Here is a 20,598-nt window from a genome sequence, read left to right as displayed (position 1 = left end):
GATGGAATAAATAGTCCTCGCCAATCCTTATCCTTACTTGCTCTCTAGTTTGTGTCTGGACACTAGAGCACAACAGTCTTGCTCAGTTGTGTCATTGATAGTCATGCTCGGCCGAGCATGCATGTTTATCTCAATGAAAGGAATAAACTGCTAACAGGCTTCTTATATCTAATAGGAACAGATGCCAGCTAAGTGTGCATGTGTTATCAAGAAGGAGAGAGGTACAATTCCCTTGGGAGCAGACAGGTAAAATTCAACAGGCCCGATCCTTCTTTCGCTTAGTTCTGTCCGTCGGTGAATAATCAGGACAACCCATAGACAACAAGTAGTAGCCCAGAATAGCAGGCTCGGCTAAGGTTAATGTCATGTAAGTGTGGGCCACCTTAAGTAGGTAAAAGCATATCTAAGAGGGTACATGATCTCCGGCTAGACTTCTATTAGGACTGAGAAGTCACCATCTAGACCCAGAAAGGATGTTCTGGTGTTGGATATGTATCTGCATGTAAGCAACATGATACCATAAGGCCATGGCTACACTAATGGCAACATGATAGGGCTACCCTAAAGGTGAATGAGGCCTCTCCTGCACCGCTTCAAGTCTAGTTTTAAATAGGTGGTGATAAGGGATGGGAAGGAGGGGGATATAGCACATGTCACCCAATATTTATGGAGGCATGTTACACTTCTCTAGTGCATGTACGCCTCTGAACACTACACTTTGGGCTCCGTGCCCAAGTGCATAAGCCTGAAGCTTATCATACTTGTGTGTATAGGTCTGTATATATAGACCCTACGCCAGTAATACAGACAGTAACTGGCTCCATAGTCTTGCAGGATTTAGCAATCATTAACCATTCCGCCTTATTATCACCATTTCTTAAGAAAAAAAAAAAGTAAACAGACTAGTAACCGCAGGATAAACATTAACATGGCCGATGTCCTCCGGGATTCCAGACTTTCCTGCAATCACAAACTATAATTAGGCCAACAAAAACTGCAACACTCAGCGACCCGTATCAACAAGTCTAATACACACGTCATATGAACCTGACTCACAACCCGCCTTCCTCCACCAATAACTATACACCCAGGAGCAGAGAGAAGGGGGGGAAAAAAAATCCAACAAACTGTTTCCTTGAAAAACAAGTTACAGATGTTGTGTTTCAGCGTCCTCCTCCCCCTCTCCTCCAGGATCAAATGTCTGCCATGTGACACCGAGCGGGAGCTGCCCCTTCCTGCTCCCCCCACCCGCACACATTTAGTTTTTTTTGTTAATGTTACTAAGCAAGTGTCACAGAAATAAGATAAAGTTATAGCGCCTAGAGGTGTACATTCAGCCATAAGATGGCATTCTTATTCCATAACGTACCCCACACAATATCAGGCGGGCACAATGCTGCGTCCTCGAAGAAGCCATACTGTACTTATAAACATAAACCTGGTATATGGCGCAGTACGGATTTCCTTTATTGTGGCGTTGGGTGACGTTCACACTACAGTTGTGAAATCCATTGCTCTTATCCTTTCAGGAATTACAGCAATGGACACTGACAGTATGAGAGCCCGCTCGGTCTGTGGCCGTTCTCATTGACATCAAATCCATCAGACTGGTTTCCTTTTTTTCTTCCGTTACAAGAGTCCTTCGCTTACTTGTCCATTGAAACAAAACCTGACAGAAGAAAGAGTCCACCAAATTTTACATGAAGGTGAATGCAGACAGACTAAGGCCTGGTTCACATCCGCACGAAAAATGCAGAGAGAAAAGTGCTTTCCTGCAGAAACCACATGGACTCCATTATAGTTTATGGGGTCCACAGGTTTCCTAAGGTAACTTTTTTAATGCAGATTAGGTTTCCATTCGTTGGGGTCCCCAAGCCGACTCTCCGAATGAAAACCCATATGCAGATGTGAACCGGGCCTGAGGATGCCATGATGGATAAGAGCAATGGGCATTAACGGTTGTATAGTATATGTTCTATACCACAATTAGAAGGGACTGTCCAGGGCCAAGTTCACACTAGTGTTCAAATGACTCCATCCCAGACTCCACATCAAATCAGCAGAGAGCAAAGTCCCACAAAAAGGCCTTTTCTCTCTGCAGGTTTCAGTGCAAAATGGACGGAAACCCATTATAGTCTATGGGGTCCGTGTGCTTCCGTACGTATCCACTTTATAAATGGACAAGGCTTATGTTTTTTGAGTCCCCACGCAGACCAGAAGGACGGACACCTGAACGTTAGTGTGAACCTGGCATTAGTACGGCTGCTAGCTTCTATTACCCGCACCATTCCAGTTCACGGTTTGTGCCTTGTAGTGCATGACGTTGGGTCCACTGATGTAAAATAGAGCTGAGCTGCAGTATCTCACACTCACTTGGCAGGGGAGTGGCCGGTTTTTGGGAAGACAGCAACCAAGTCATGCCAATTCTAAACAAACCCTTTAAGGATTCATGCACAGAAAAAAAAAACCCAGACATGTGAATAGCGCCATTGAGGGCAGACTCATTAAAACCGTAAAAAAAATAAATAAATAAAATTCTGCTTTTAGCGTCGCCCATAGCAACCAATCACAATGTAGTTTTTCCAGGATCCAAATACAAAATGAATGCTGCGCTGTGATTGAGACTATTTTAATAAAATTTGCCCCAATATACGCTTAGAAACAACCGCAACATGGGCATTTTTCCATTGTAATGTGCACGAGGCCTAAGGATTTCAAGCAAACAGCAACATATTCAACAGTATTGGAGCCGAACTTACAAATGACGCCAATAAAATCTGATTCTTTACATTTTACAGTGTTTCGTTTTCCAGTGTAGCCCTAGTCGAGGGAACAGGGTTTAGCTCCAATACCAGATACGGCGCCAATCCTGGACGAGCAGACATTACCCTCACCGCGATACACTTTGTATTATCTTACACTGCTCCTAAGGTACAAGTTATGACAATTTTCACACAAATATTCCTTAGTGAAAAGATTTCCTTATCTCAATGACAGGACTCCTATACGAAGCTCTAAGGCCAATAGTCTAGAGCTCCATTCACAATCCTGCTTACTTCAGAGCTGAAATCTAATATCCTTTGCTGCCGAAATCATAAACTTAACACGTTTTACAGCCAGACATTGAACATAATAGAGCTGAAAAGGCGGCCATAACCTATACGGTTACTAAACAATACACAGCGATGAGAGATTAGTCATAACCCTGTTTATATATGTATTACAGATATGTATTACAGCACGTATCCTGGTCGGAGAATGCAGGGTTAAACCGCTTCTACTGTAAGTAAAAGGTAAAGAGGCTGCCAGAGGAAACTTTTACACTTCAGCCTTTCCAAAAAGTTCTCCAGTGTGTCCTACCTATCCACTCCCTCCCCCCTTCCTCTAAAAAGAGGCCGGTCAGTGGGGCACATGGGGAGATCTGCTTCCTGTTAACAAGCAGTGCAAGGAATGCACAAGGTTTGCAGAATTTCTCCCAGCTGCATTGTTTACATTTGTGGAATGCGAAGAAAAAGCGCAGAGAACGAAGAACATTCCAGAAAGGCCTCCAGAAAGGCGGGAAGAGGAGAGGAAAAAAAAAATTGCACTTTTATTACACAACGTCTAAAATTACAAGGGGAGGGACCAATACAAGCAATTCTATAAAGACTCCTATCAAGGGGAACGGTGAGGCCTGCGATACCCTGGGACGAAAAGCTTTACATTAAAAAAAATTTGCAGACCTATTAATAGTTAATATAGCCATAAACAGGTAGTGCATGATATAGCCGAGCCATAAAGAGAGATCTGCATAGACAATCCAAAATTAAGTGATAAGAACAACGTAAAAAAAAGCAGCCAATGTAATAAAACTGCCACAGCGTACATCAATAAAGAGGCCCCAACAGCCCACCGGCCTGCATTGTATCTCCTCTATTACAGATCCTTTGTTCACTGTGAGAAAAAGTTGAGAGCACAGAAAGACTATGGAGTGTGTAGAAATCCAAGCTCTGTTTGCATATGGTCACAGCATGAGGAGCTGACTGCCAAACTCACTGATGCCTGTCTTGTATCCCCCTCAGTACCAGGCCATTTCCCAGCTCCAAAGCTGCACGTACAGCCAAAACTTAACTGTTTCCACCACCCGGCCCAACGCAAAGATCCTAAAAACTTACAGTACCAGGTTTCCAGAGTATTACATTGGCCTTATACCTATGAAATCAGTCTCTGTAACAGCAATACGACTAAAGTAAAATTAAATAATTAAAAAAAATAATAATTTGAAGTAGTCCATTGGGGGACAGAAGGAAAAAAAAAAAAAAGTACTAAAGGCATAAAATGAAAAAAAAATTACTTTCTACACACTAACGAATTGGAGAATACAGAATTTTTTTATATATATTTTTTTTAAAGATAAAAGATTGCTCTAAAAAGTTTATAGATTTACTTTTTTATGGATACCGTACCCTATTGATTTAATGACCGTATACTAGGAAAAAAAAATATGTAAAAAAAAAAAAAAAAAAAAAATAGAAAAATGACAAAAAAAAAAAAAAGGACATAAGTGCACAAGAGTACATGGGATCTAAGAAAAAGGATTCAAAAAATTCTGCATATTCACAGGGTTAAAAAAAAAAAAAAAAATTAAAAAAATTGTAGTCTGGCATAATGTACTACTTTCCACAAGGGACTTGTGTGTGGGACACATCCTTCAATGGCAGATCTGGACAGGAAGTAAGAATGTAGACAAAGGGGAGATTGTGTTCAGTGTTGTGATCTGTGACCTCTCCTGTTACAGGGGGAGAAAAGGCTTTACATACACACACACACACACACACACACACACAGTATATATGCGGATTGCATGGTAAATACCAGTAGGACACAAGCATCCCATGCAGTCACAATATCACATGCAAAAGCCCAAAAAAATACAATTAAAATACAAATAATACAATTGTTGCTACCGATACACATTTCTAGTCTACAATGTACAATATAACCTCTAGTAATTATTTTATAAATAAATGCAATAAAAGCTATATAAAGTATAAAAATAAGAAATATAACAAAATGAGACAAAAAAAGTTGAAAAAGCAAAAGAAGCCCAAAAAGCTCCAGTAAACAAACTCCACGCTGCACTCTCTGAATGACCCAGTACAAGGCAAATAAATAAAGCGGTCATGTGTTGCCAAGATGGAAAAAAAAAATAAGGTAAAAAAAGTCTAACAAGGTGAGAAAGCAGTTTCCTCGGCTCCAGTGGCTAGACTAGGGTAGGGTTAGGATTTACCTTCGTAGCACAGAATGCCAATATTGTTGTTCATCTTGTCCAGGTACTGGTAGTTCAACAGATCCATCTTCATAAACAGCATTTATTATTGGGTTAGCAGGAAAGACCAGCTTTCTCGCTTCACCCACAAAAATAATAGAAAGACAAGAGGCAGATGGCTTCGGAATAGATCCCGGCTCTCCCTAAGATTTCACAAGACAGAAAGGCCCAGCCTCCAACAACAAAAGCCGAGAAAAGTACATGAAAAATCAAGAGGAAATCCGACCAGAACGAGAGGTGACGGCTCTGCCTTGGCAATGCTATGGATGGGGAAGGGGGGTCTCCGGATAAACCAGACCGTGGTCACTTTCTGCAGGTTGTGAAAGAAGAGAAAAGGGGGAGAAAAAAAAAAAAGAAAAAAAAAAAAAGTGTTGAAGACAAAGCCAGTCAGTTCTCACAGCCCTGCTGCAAGTTCACTGCTCTGACACGCAGCCTATGCTTGGTATGACTCCAATGTAAGTCAGCTTCCTCTCCCCACAGCCTGGGAGGAGGGAGCATGCTCACTGATTCCCTGGAGCAGCTCACATGTCACAGATATTTTCAGCAGAAGATCAGCCTCCTCCAAATGCTCAGAGTGGTTGTAAGGGGAGACTGTCAGAGCACAAAGTGACAAAAGGCAGAGCCAGGGTCACCTCCCCCAGGCCAGACACAGGTATATACAAGTGGACAGGATGGCTACAACCAGCCCAGCATTTATAGTACCAGTCGGGGTATGTTCACACTCTGCAGAAATGCTGTGGGTCCCATTCAGATGAATTTGCAGAAAGTATGTCCAAGCTGCAAACAAGTTTTTCCACCAAAACAAGTTATTCCCCATCAATAAGATAGATAATGTACAGATCACAGGGGTCAGACCACTGATCAGAAGACGAGACCTATGGAGTGGCAGTCAGACAGCGCACCAGTCATTGCAATGGGAATGCCAGAGTACAGTTTTCTCCTCATCAGTGTGTATGGACGGGTGGGATAACTTGCTTAGGTGGGAAGACCCCTTTAAGGCTGAGGTCACACACTGCAAAAAAGCTGCATTTTTCTATTGCAGATTTGGCTTGTCTTTTAAGCCAGGAGTGGATTTAGGAGAAGGACAAGTAATTCGGCCATATTTCCCCATTTCTTTAGAAGCCACCCATGGACAATAACCACAAACACCACACCAGCTTATCCACGGCCTCAGGCATACAACCATACTCCATACTCCATCGGTGAGGCATGGCCAGTGTATAGGCTGCACTTCCCGCTCTGTCCACAGCAGTCTCTTATGGTGCAGGAACCCCAAATGGCCCGATCACTGCTCTACTGACCCGCCGTAAAGCAGTCACTGTAGTAAAGTAGTGATCGGGCCTTATTCTGACTGCTGCAGAGAGCTCCATGTAGTTGGTCGTGGTCAGTCCAGTGTATATGGGCCACAAACAGATGGCGCTTCCTGGGGAGCAGGGAGTTACCAAGCACAATGATGCTGATGACCTGTCCTTGGCATAGATTGTTAGGGGTACAATACCAGATAACACCACAGATGTGGCCTCTTCACTGCATGCCAAGCATAGCGCCATACATAGTTTAATGGTTGGGCTTAGTATTGCAGCTCAGTCCAATTCACTTGTCAACTTACTACAGAACAGGGAGAATATACTATTCCCGTTATACCAGAAGACAGGCATAGAGGCAGATGCATCACTGGCAGCCCCTTTTGGTCCCCACTTTCCACTTTTTAGGAAAGCGAGCAAAGCAAGGCAGGCCAGGGTGAAATCCCTCAATCCAACTATATTCAGCAAAAAACTGGTTGACTTTAGATGGGCCCAAAGAACTGTTACACCCATTAGTGTCACATAACTGACTATGGAGCGGCGCAGTCAGTAGCCTGCACTTCACAACAACAGATCACTCGCAGGCATTGTGAACGACAACACATACACACTAGTGCACAATGTAATACTGCATATAGGGTAAGTCTATAGAGGGAAAGTCTTTAGGGGACATTTAGTAATATTGAATTCTGTAAACATAATTGCGACTCAGTTCAAATGGCCAGAGAATGGCAACCACACACACACACACACACACACACGTATGACAGTACACAAACCAGACGGCTCCTTAGAGCTGCACAGCCTCCACCAGATATTCAGCAGCAAAAGAAAAAACACAAGATGGAACGTCGGCTAAATTCATCAACGTGAGCTTGGTCACTATTTTGCATCCACGTAATCTCGTCTTATACCGCCATTGGCTGCCGGACGCGTCACTAAGTGCACACTATACAACAGGCGATTACTATACTGTCCTACAGTAACAGTCAGTGAAAGACTGATCAATGGAAATGGATGGACATCGGTTTCCATTTATTTTTATCAGTTTAACTGATATCTGATGCGAACAGCCCCTTATTCCGGAAATGAAGGGGGAAGGGAGGAAAAACACACAGAAGAATTAAATATCTGCAGCATTTGCCCCACCTATGGAATTGGGGACTAAACAGCCGATCAATTCTGTTTGGGCACCATGCAGACAGGTTGTTTGGAAGTTGGAAACACTGGTTCTGAGGTCCTCTGACACCTCCCCCCCCAAAAAAAAAATAAATTAATAAATAAATCTGGTGAATTTATCTGTACTATTGATATGACAGTGTCCGATTCCATGAAATAATGAAATGTGTAGGATTTATAGAAGTTGGGAAATCGGATCTATTTTGACTAGACGCCATAATACTTGCCTTTTTCATTTCAGAAAGGGATGATACAGGGCCGGTTACTAATCCATTTTTGAAGTGTTTTTTTTTTTTATCCAAAGCCAAAATTGGATGCAGGAGGACTAGGCATAAAACCCCATACACACAGGGCAAACTGTGCCAGAAAATCCAGTTTATACATAAGCAGTATATAGAGCGGACAATACAGCCAAAAAAACAAACAAAAAAAAACCATCACCAGGTTATGGGGCACACTAGAGGATTATCCACACACTAAACTATATAGTGCACAGTATAGTAGTATACAGACACCAGGCTATATAGTGCACAGTATAGTAGTATACAGACACCAGGCTATATAGTGCACAGTATAGTAGTATACAGACACCAGGCTATATAGTGCACAGTATAGTAGTATACAGACACCAGGCTATATAGTGTACGGTATAGTAGTATACAGACACCAGGCTATATAGTGCTCGGTATAGTATTATACAGACACTAGGCTATATAGTGCACAGTATAGTAGTATACAGATACCAGGCTATATAGTGTACAGTATAGTAGTATACAGACACCAGGCTATATAGTGTACAGTATAGTAGTATACAGACACCAGGCTATATAGTGTACAGTATAGTAGTATACAGACACCAGGCTATATAGCGTACAGTATAGTAGTATACAGACACCAGGCTATATAGCGTACAGTATAGTAGTATACAGACACCAGGCTATATAGTGTACAGTATAGTAGTATACAGACACCAGGCTATATAGTGTACAGTATAGTAGTATACAGACACCAGGCTATATAGCGTACAGTATAGTAGTATACAGACACCAGGCTATATAGTGTACGGTATAGTAGTATACAGACACCAGGCTATATAGTGCTCGGTATAGTATTATACAGACACTAGGCTATATAGTGCACAGTATAGTAGTATACAGATACCAGGCTATATAGTGTACAGTATAGTAGTATACAGACACCAGGCTATATAGTGTACAGTATAGTAGTATACAGACACCAGGCTATATAGTGTACAGTATAGTAGTATACAGACACCAGGCTATATAGCGTACAGTATAGTAGTATACAGACACCAGGCTATATAGTGTACAGTATAGTAGTATACAGACACCAGGCTATATAGTGTACAGTATAGTAGTATACAGACACCAGGCTATATAGTGTACAGTATAGTAGTATACAGACACCAGGCTATATAGTGTACAGTATAGTAGTATACAGACACCAGGCTATATAGCGTACAGTATAGTAGTATACAGACACCAGGCTATATAGTGTACGGTATAGTAGTATACAGACATTAGGCTATATAGTGTACGGTATAGTAGTATACAGACACCAGGCTATATAGCATACAGTATAGTAGTATACAGACACCAGGCTCTATAGTAGATGCGGTGTACAGACACCAGGCTATATAGTGCACAGTATAGTAGTATACAGACACCAGGCTATATAGTGTACAGTATAGCAGTATACAGACACCAGGCTATATAGTGTACAGTATAGTAGTATACAGATACCAGGCTATATAGTGTACAGTATAGTAGTATACAGATACCAGACTATATAGTGTACAGTATAGTAGTATACAGACACCAGGCTATATAGCGTACAGTATAGTAGTATACAGACACCAGGCTATATAGCGTACAGTATAGTAGTATACAGACACCAGGCTATATAGCGTACAGTATAGTAGTATACAGACACCAGGCTATATAGCGTACAGTATAGTAGTATACAGACACCAGGCTATATAGTAGATGCGGTGTACAGACACCAGGCTATATAGTGCACAGTATAGTAGTATACAGACACCAGGCTATATGGTGTACAGTATAGTAGTAGGAAAATGTTTGTTGTGCATAGTATAGTAGTATACAGATACCAGGCTATATAGTGTACAGTATAGTAGTATACAGACACCAGGTTATATAGTGCACAGTATAGTAGTATACAGACACCAGGCTATATAGTGTACAGTATAGTAGTATACAGACACCAGGCTATATAGCGTACAGTATAGTAGTATACAGACACCAGGCTATATAGCGTACAGTATAGTAGTATACAGACACCAGGCTATATAGCGTACAGTATAGTAGTATACAGACACCAGGCTATATAGTGTACGGTATAGTAGTATACAGACATTAGGCTATATAGTGTACAGTATAGTAGTATACAGACACCAGGCTATATAGTGCACAGTATAGTAGTATACAGACACCAGGCTATATAGTGTACGGTATAGTAGTATACAGACACCAGGCTATATAGTGCTCAGTATAGTATTATACAGACACGAGGCTATATAGTGTACAGTATAGCAGTATACAGACACGAGGCTATATAGTGTACAGTATAGCAGTATACAGACACCAGGCTATATAGTGTACAGTATAGTAGTATACAGACACCAGGCTATATAGTGTACAGTATAGTAGTATACAGACACCAGGCTATATAGTGTACAGTATAGTAGTATACAGACACCAGGCTATATAGTGTACAGTATAGTAGTATACAGACACCAGGCTATATAGTGCACAGTATAGTAGTATACAGATACCAGGCTATATAGTGTACAGTATAGTAGTATACAGACACCAGGCTATATAGTGTACAGTATAGTAGTATACAGACACCAGGCTATATAGTGTACAGTATAGTAGTATACAGACACCAGGCTATATAGTGTACAGTATAGTAGTATACAGACACCAGGCTATATAGCGTACAGTATAGTAGTATACAGACACCAGGCTATATAGTGTACAGTATAGTAGTATACAGACACCAGGCTATATAGTGTACAGTATAGTAGTATACAGACACCAGGCTATATAGCGTACAGTATAGTAGTATACAGACACCAGGCTATATAGTGTACAGTATAGTAGTATACAGACACCAGGCTATATAGCGTACAGTATAGTAGTATACAGACACCAGGCTATATAGTGTACAGTATAGTAGTATACAGACACCAGGCTATATAGCGTACAGTATAGTAGTATACAGACACCAGGCTATATAGCGTACAGTATAGTAGTATACAGACACCAGGCTATATAGTGTACGGTATAGTAGTATACAGACATTAGGCTATATAGTGTACAGTATAGTAGTATACAGACACCAGGCTATATAGCATACAGTATAGTAGTATACAGACACCAGGCTCTATAGTAGATGCGGTGTACAGACACCAGGCTATATAGTGCACAGTATAGTAGTATACAGACACCAGGCTATATAGTGTACAGTATAGCAGTATACAGACACCAGGCTATATAGTGTACAGTATAGTAGTATACAGATACCAGGCTATATAGCGTACAGTATAGTAGTATACAGACACCAGGCTATATAGCGTACAGTATAGTAGTATACAGACACCAGGCTATATAGCGTACAGTATAGTAGTATACAGACACCAGGCTATATAGTGTACGGTATAGTAGTATACAGACATTAGGCTATATAGTGTACAGTATAGTAGTATACAGACACCAGGCTATATAGTGCACAGTATAGTAGTATACAGACACCAGGCTATATAGTGTACGGTATAGTAGTATACAGACACCAGGCTATATAGTGCTCAGTATAGTATTATACAGACACGAGGCTATATAGTGTACAGTATAGCAGTATACAGACACGAGGCTATATAGTGTACAGTATAGCAGTATACAGACACCAGGCTATATAGTGTACAGTATAGTAGTATACAGACACCAGGCTATATAGTGTACAGTATAGTAGTATACAGACACCAGGCTATATAGTGTACAGTATAGTAGTATACAGACACCAGGCTATATAGTGTACAGTATAGTAGTATACAGACACCAGGCTATATAGTGCACAGTATAGTAGTATACAGATACCAGGCTATATAGTGTACAGTATAGTAGTATACAGACACCAGGCTATATAGTGTACAGTATAGTAGTATACAGACACCAGGCTATATAGTGTACAGTATAGTAGTATACAGACACCAGGCTATATAGTGTACAGTATAGTAGTATACAGACACCAGGCTATATAGCGTACAGTATAGTAGTATACAGACACCAGGCTATATAGTGTACAGTATAGTAGTATACAGACACCAGGCTATATAGTGTACAGTATAGTAGTATACAGACACCAGGCTATATAGCGTACAGTATAGTAGTATACAGACACCAGGCTATATAGTGTACAGTATAGTAGTATACAGACACCAGGCTATATAGCGTACAGTATAGTAGTATACAGACACCAGGCTATATAGTGTACAGTATAGTAGTATACAGACACCAGGCTATATAGCGTACAGTATAGTAGTATACAGACACCAGGCTATATAGCGTACAGTATAGTAGTATACAGACACCAGGCTATATAGTGTACGGTATAGTAGTATACAGACATTAGGCTATATAGTGTACAGTATAGTAGTATACAGACACCAGGCTATATAGCATACAGTATAGTAGTATACAGACACCAGGCTCTATAGTAGATGCGGTGTACAGACACCAGGCTATATAGTGCACAGTATAGTAGTATACAGACACCAGGCTATATAGTGTACAGTATAGCAGTATACAGACACCAGGCTATATAGTGTACAGTATAGTAGTATACAGATACCAGGCTATATAGTGTACAGTATAGTAGTATACAGATACCAGACTATATAGTGTACAGTATAGTAGTATACAGACACCAGGCTATATAGCGTACAGTATAGTAGTATACAGACACCAGGCTATATAGCGTACAGTATAGTAGTATACAGACACCAGGCTATATAGCGTACAGTATAGTAGTATACAGACACCAGGCTATATAGTGTACAGTATAGTAGCATACAGACATTAGGCTATATAGTGTACAGTATAGTAGTATACAGACACCAGGCTATATAGCGTACAGTATAGTAGTATACAGACACCAGGCTATATAGTAGATGCGGTGTACAGACACCAGGCTATATAGTGCACAGTATAGTAGTATACAGACACCAGGCTATATGGTGTACAGTATAGTAGTAGGAAAATGTTTGTTGTGTATAGTATAGTAGTATACAGATACCAGGCTATATAGTGTACAGTATAGTAGTATACAGACACCAGGCTATATAGCGTACAGTATAGTAGTATACAGACACCAGGTTATATAGTGCACAGTATAGTAGTATACAGACACCAGGCTATATAGTGTACAGTATAGTAGTATACAGACACCAGGCTATATAGTGTACAGTATAGTAGTATACAGATACCAGGCTATATAGTGTACAGTATAGTAGTATACAGACACCAGGCTATATAGCGTACAGTATAGTAGTATACAGACACCAGGCTATATAGCGTACAGTATAGTAGTATACAGACACCAGGCTATATAGCGTACAGTATAGTAGTATACAGACACCAGGCTATATAGTGTACAGTATAGTAGTATACAGACACCAGGCTATATCGTGTACAGTATAGTAGTATACAGACACCAGGCTATATAGCGTACAGTATAGTAGTATACAGACACCAGGCTATATAGTGTACAGTATAGTAGTATACAGACACCAGGCTATATAGCGTACAGTATAGTAGTATACAGACACCAGGCTATATAGTGTACGGTATAGTAGTATACAGACATTAGGCTATATAGTGTACAGTATAGTAGTATACAGACACCAGGCTATATAGCATACAGTATAGTAGTATACAGAGACCAGGCTATATAGTAGATGCGGTGTACAGACACCAGGCTATATAGTGCACAGTATAGTAGTATACAGACACCAGGCTATATAGTGTACAGTATAGCAGTATACAGACACCAGGCTATATAGTGTACAGTATAGTAGTATACAGATACCAGGCTATATAGTGTACAGTATAGTAGTATACAGATACCAGACTATATAGTGTACAGTATAGTAGTATACAGACACCAGGCTATATAGCGTACAGTATAGTAGTATACAGACACCAGGCTATATAGCGTACAGTATAGTAGTATACAGACACCAGGCTATATAGTAGATGCGGTGTACAGACACCAGGCTATATAGTGCACAGCATAGTAGTATACAGACACCAGGCTATATGGTGTACAGTATAGTAGTAGGAAAATGTTTGTTGTGTATAGTATAGTAGTATACAGATACCAGGCTATATAGTGTACAATATAGTAGTATACAGACACCAGGCTATATAGTGTACAGTATAGTAGTATACAGACACCAGGCTATATAGTGTACAGTATAGTAGTATACAGACACCAGGCTATATAGCGTACAGTATAGTAGTATACAGACACCAGGCTATATAGTGTACAGTATAGTAGTATACAGACACCAGGCTATATAGCGTACAGTATAGTAGTATACAGACACCAGGCTATATAGTGCACAGTATAGTAGTATACAGACACCAGGCTATATAGCGTACAGTATAGTAGTATACAGACACCAGGCTATATAGTGTACGGTATAGTAGTATACAGACACCAGGCTATATAGTGCTCAGTATAGTATTATACAGACACTAGGCTATATAGCGTACAGTATAGTAGTATACAGACACCAGGCTATATAGCGTACAGTATAGTAGTATACAGACACCAGGCTATATAGTGTACGGTATAGTAGTATACAGACATTAGGCTATATAGTGTACAGTATAGTAGTATACAGACACCAGGCTATATAGTGCACAGTATAGTAGTATACAGACACCAGGCTATATAGTGTACGGTATAGTAGTATACAGACACCAGGCTATATAGTGCTCAGTATAGTATTATACAGACACTAGGCTATATAGCGTACAGTATAGTAGTATACAGACACCAGGCTATATAGTGCACAGTATAGTAGTATACAGACACCAGGCTATATAGTGCACAGTATAGTAGTATACAGACACCAGGCTATATAGTGTACAGTATAGTAGTATACAGACACCAGGCTATATAGTGCACAGTATAGTAGTATACAGACACCAGGCTATATAGTGCACAGTATAGTAGTATACAGACACCAGGCTATATAGTGTACGGTATAGTAGTATACAGACACCAGGCTATATAGTGCTCAGTATAGTATTATACAGACACTAGGCTATATAGTAGATGCGGTGTACAGACACCAGGCTATATAGTGCACAGTATAGTAGTATACAGACACCAGGCTATATAGTGTACGGTATAGTAGTATACAGACACCAGGCTATATAGTGCACAGTATAGTAGTATACAGACACCAGGCTATATAGTGCTCAGTATAGTATTATACAGACACTAGGCTATATAGTGCACAGTATAGTAGTATACAGACACCAGGCTATATAGTGCACAGTATAGTAGTATACAGACACCAGGCTATATAGTGCACAGTATAGTAGTATACAGACACCAGGCTATATAGTGTACAGTATAGTAGTATACAGACATTAGGCTATATAGTGTACAGTATAGTAGTATACAGACACCAGGCTATATAGCGTACAGTATAGTAGTATACAGACACCAGGCTCTATAGTAGATGCGGTGTACAGACACCAGGCTATATAGTGCACAGTATAGTAGTATACAGACACCAGGCTATATAGTGTACAGTATAGTAGTATACAGACATTAGGCTATATAGTGTACAGTATAGTAGTATACAGACACCAGGCTATATAGCGTACAGTATAGTAGTATACAGACACCAGGCTCTATAGTAGATGCGGTGTACAGACACCAGGCTATATAGTGCACAGTATAGTAGTATACAGACACCAGGCTATATAGTGTACGGTATAGTAGTATACAGACACCAGGCTATATAGTGTACAGTATAGTAGTATACAGACACCTGGCTATATAGTGTACAGTATAGTAGTATACAGACACCAGGCTATATAGTGTACAGTATAGTAGTATACAGACACCAGGCTATATAGCGTACAGTATAGTAGTATACAGACACCAGGCTATATAGTGTACGGTATAGTATACAGACACCAGGCTATATAGTGTACAGTATAGTAGTATACAGACATTAGGCTATATAGTGTACAGTATAGTAGTATACAGACACCAGGCTATATAGCGTACAGTATAGTAGTATACAGACACCAGGCTCTATAGTAGATGCGGTGTACAGACACCAGGCTATATAGTGCACAGTATAGTAGTATACAGACACCAGGCTATATAGTGTACAGTATAGTAGTATACAGATACCAGGCTATATAGTGTACAGTATAGTAGTATACAGACACCAGGCTATATAGCGTACAGTATAGTAGTATACAGACACCAGGCTATATAGTGTACAGTATAGTAGTATACAGACACCAGGCTATATAGTGTACAGTATAGCAGTATACAGACACCAGGCTCTATAGTAGATGAGGTGTACAGACACCAGGCTATATAGTGCACAGTATAGTAGTATACAGACACCAGGCTATATAGTGTACAGTATAGCAGTATACAGACACCAGGCTCTATAGTAGATGAGGTGTACAGACACCAGGCTATATAGTGCACAGTATAGTAGTATACAGACACCAGGCTATATAGTGTACAGTATAGTAGTATACAGATACCAGGCTATATAGTGTACAGTATAGTAGTATACAGACACCAGGCTATATAGCGTACAGTATAGTAGTATACAGACACCAGGCTATATAGCGTACAGTATAGTAGTATACAGACACCAGGCTATAAAGTGTACAGTATAGTAGTATACAGACATTAGGCTATATAGCCTACAGTATAGTAGTATACAGACACCAGGCTATATAGCGTACAGTATAGTAGTATACAGACACCAGGCTATATAGTAGATGCGGTGTACAGACACCAGGCTATATAGTGCACAGTATAGTAGTATACAGACACCAGGCTATATAGCGTACAGTATAGTAGTATACAGACACCAGGCTATATAGTGTACAGTATAGCAGTATACAGACACCAGGCTATATAGTGCACAGTATAGTAGTATACAGATACCAGGCTATATAGTGTACAGTATAGTAGTATACAGACACCAGGCTATATAGTGTACAGTATAGTAGTATACAGACACCAGGCTATATAGCGTACAGTATAGTAGTATACAGACACCAGGCTATATAGCGTACAGTATAGTAGTATACAGACACCAGGCTATATAGTGTACAGTATAGTAGTATACAGACACCAGGCTATATAGTGTACAGTATAGTAGTATACAGACACCAGGCTATATAGTGTACAGTATAGTAGTATACAGACACCAGGCTATATAGTGTACAGTATAGTAGTATACAGACACCAGGCTATATAGTGTACAGTATAGTAGTATACAGACACCAGGCTATATAGCGTACAGTATAGTAGTATACAGACACCAGGCTATATAGTGCACAGTATAGTAGTATACAGACACCAGGCTATATAGCGTACAGTATAGTAGTATACAGACACCAGGCTATATAGTGCACAGTATAGTAGTATACAGATACCAGGCTATATAGTGTACAGTATAGTAATATACAGACACCAGGCTATATAGTAGATGCGGTGTACAGACACCAGGCTAAATAGTGCACAGTATAGTAGTATACAGACACCAGGCTATATAGTGTACAGTATAGCAGTATACAGACACCAGGCTATATAGTGTACAGTATAGTAGTATACAGATACCAGGCTATATAGTGTACAGTATAGTAGTATACAGACACCAGGCTATATAGTGTACAGTATAGTAGTATACAGACACCAGGCTATATAGTGTACAGTATAGTAGTATACAGACATTAGGCTATATAGTGTACAGTATAGTAGTATACAGACACCAGGCTATATGGTGTACAGTATAGTAGTAGGAAAATGTTTGTTGTGTATAGTATAGTATAGTAGTATACAGATACCAGGCTATATAGTGTACAGTATAGTAGTATACAGACACCAGGCTATATAGTGCACAGTATAGTAGTATACAGACACCAGGCTATATAGTGTACAGTATAGTATACAGACACCAGGCTATATAGTGTACAGTATAGTATACAGACATTAGGCTATATAGTGTACAGTATAGCAGTATACAGACACCAGGCTATATAGTGTACAGTATAGTAGTATACAGATACCAGGCTATATAGTGTACAGTATAGTAGTATACAGACACCAGGCTATATAGTGTACAGTATAGTAGTATACAGACACCAGGCTATATAGTGTACAGTATAGTAGTATACAGACACCAGGCTATATAGTAGATGCGGTGTACAGACACCAGGCTATATAGTGCACAGTATAGTAGTATACAGACACCAGGCTATATAGTAGATGCGGTGTACAGACACCAGGCTATATAGTGCACAGTATAGTAGTATACAGACACCAGGCTATATAGTGCACAGTATAGTAGTATACAGACACCAGGCTATATAGTAGATGCAGTGTACAGAACAGGGAAGGCCTGAGCACAGATCACCATAAAGTGTGAGGCCAGAGCTGGGCAGCCGTGCAGGGGATTTTTATTGTGTCTGCTCACACACCAGGATGTGGTTTGTTATATGGAGACCTCACTGAGAGATCGCAGATGTTTATACAGATGGAGTTGAGTCATCACAGGGAAGATCTAAATCAGCAATCACAGTGGTGGGAAATAACACAGGGATGGCGATATACACCGTATACTACTTATTCCTTTATACAGGTATCCGTGGCCATACAAGGGTCAGGCATGGCATCAGCAACATTCTCTAATATAAAGAAAGTGGCTCTTAGCCACACAAACTTCTGAGATAAGTCTACTTCATTTTTTTGAGGCCATGAACGGTGGGCCAAGTCCTAAAAGTACACCAAATGTTCCACTTCCAGCTCCTTGAGTTAACAGGGAAGACCCCCATCCCCACTACCAAATGGTTACTTTCTATTATCTTCAGTTACAATTGGTTACAAGTAGTGGAGAGCCATAATAAGACCCCCATAACAGTACAAGGGTCTAGAATTGTATCTCTGTATAATCTTTAAGAGATTTTCTAGGCTAAATAGATTTATCTATCCTAAGGATAGGTTTTCAATATTAGATTGGTTAAAGTCTGACAACCAGCACCCCCACAGATCAGCTATTCTCTGCAGCTGAAAAAACAGGAAGCAGACAGCGCTGTTCTGTGCAGTGGTCAGACCAGGTACTGCATATTAATCTCACAGTACAGCGCTGTCTGCTTTCTGCTCCAGTCTCTGTATATCAGCTGTTGAGAACTACTAGTCGAGGATCAGACCTAAAGATATTGAAGATCTATCCTAAGAGTATCATGAAAGGGATTTTCTGGTATAAAATCGTAAGGTACTGGGTTGGTTGTGAACCTGAAACACATAAGCAAGGCCTTGATGGAGTCATGTTTTATCTGGATTTCATGTGATTTATTAAACTCCATTACCCATGCTTGCAGACTTTGTTTAGTAAGGGCATAAGATAGTTTTATGACATATATGGCATACTCCATCAGATGCCATATGAACAGGGCTGTATGATGCCCCGGTGGCCCATGGTGTGCCAATAGTGTGTGCAAGTGACATCACAATTCTGGACAGCATGATGTCACAGAAACCACCTTCAGATTAGAAGATAGATATCTATTGTATATAACTTTTTTTTTTTTTTTTTTTAATATAACATGTCTATGGTATCGCCATCCTCCTTAGTCAACCACAGCATCATGTACATCATATATACACGCACAAGGCCCAGCGACCTTGCCATCCAGAATACAATACCCAGAAACCCTATATTTGCTATGTGCTCCTAACATCCCAAGTCCTAATACACTTGCTGTCTTGCAATGACTCAGTTTAGATTCTATCGTAAAGACTAATTTCTACGAGATTTGGATATAGCATTAATCCAGCCTCATGGGGTCAGCTATTTAAAGATCTAATAACAGGTCTGGTAATGTGTAACACCTGTTATAACAGTCTTGTCCTTTCCAGCATAACGTATTGCTTTCCACAACCGCACTGACGTCTTCAAGAAAAACATACAGAAACTACATATATCAGGTATATCAAGTCTGTGCTGTTATGTCACTAACAGACTCACTTCTAGGGAAGGAGCGCCCCCTGGAGGGCTTCTGTGAAACTTCATTTTAAGGTATATATGTGCAAAGTCGCCATGACGTAGCCGCCATGACAATTTCTAGTTGTAGCATAGAATGTGGCTAAGAATTTTTTCAATCCCAAATTGCAGTACAAGAGTCACAAGCGACATGAGGCGGGTTTATATCACCAATGTCCATTATTGCAAAGGTTAAAAATTGCAGTGGATGCAACAGAGAAATCTGCAGGGGATGGCAAAAAACGTCCAAATTCAAGAGTTTTCACTGCGGGGATTTTAGAGGGGTACTACCAAGAATTTCCTGTGGATATTCAGAGTTTTCCTTGTGCATCACCAAAGGGTATTCTGGATCATTTTCACCGTAAGGTTAGTTTAACCATAATACACATAAAGGTATAAGGCCGGGGATCCAGGTAGGGTAGAAGCCGTGGTGATAGGGAAGG

General features: G+C 40.2%; 1 protein-coding gene across 3 annotated transcripts in view; it reads right to left on the bottom strand.

The window, feature by feature from the left end:
* The window catches only part of VGLL4 (vestigial like family member 4), a 73,392-nt gene that overhangs the window by 24,377 nt on the left and 28,417 nt on the right, over positions 1–20,598 (bottom strand). The window contains exon 1 of one of the 3 annotated variants that reach the window (XM_075286949.1): positions 5,270–5,815. The exons of the other annotated variants lie outside the window; for them this stretch is intronic. Coding sequence (XP_075143050.1) covers positions 5,270–5,351 — 82 coding nt within the window. The 5' untranslated portion in view covers positions 5,352–5,815. Of the gene's footprint in view, positions 1–5,269; positions 5,816–20,598 lie in introns of those variants that run through there. 3 annotated transcript variants of the gene reach the window in all.

The sequence above is a fragment of the Leptodactylus fuscus genome, chromosome 9 (assembly GCF_031893055.1).
Source record: "Leptodactylus fuscus isolate aLepFus1 chromosome 9, aLepFus1.hap2, whole genome shotgun sequence".
Classification (NCBI taxonomy): domain Eukaryota; kingdom Metazoa; phylum Chordata; class Amphibia; order Anura; family Leptodactylidae; genus Leptodactylus; species Leptodactylus fuscus.
This window is presented reverse-complemented; position numbering and strand designations above follow the sequence as displayed.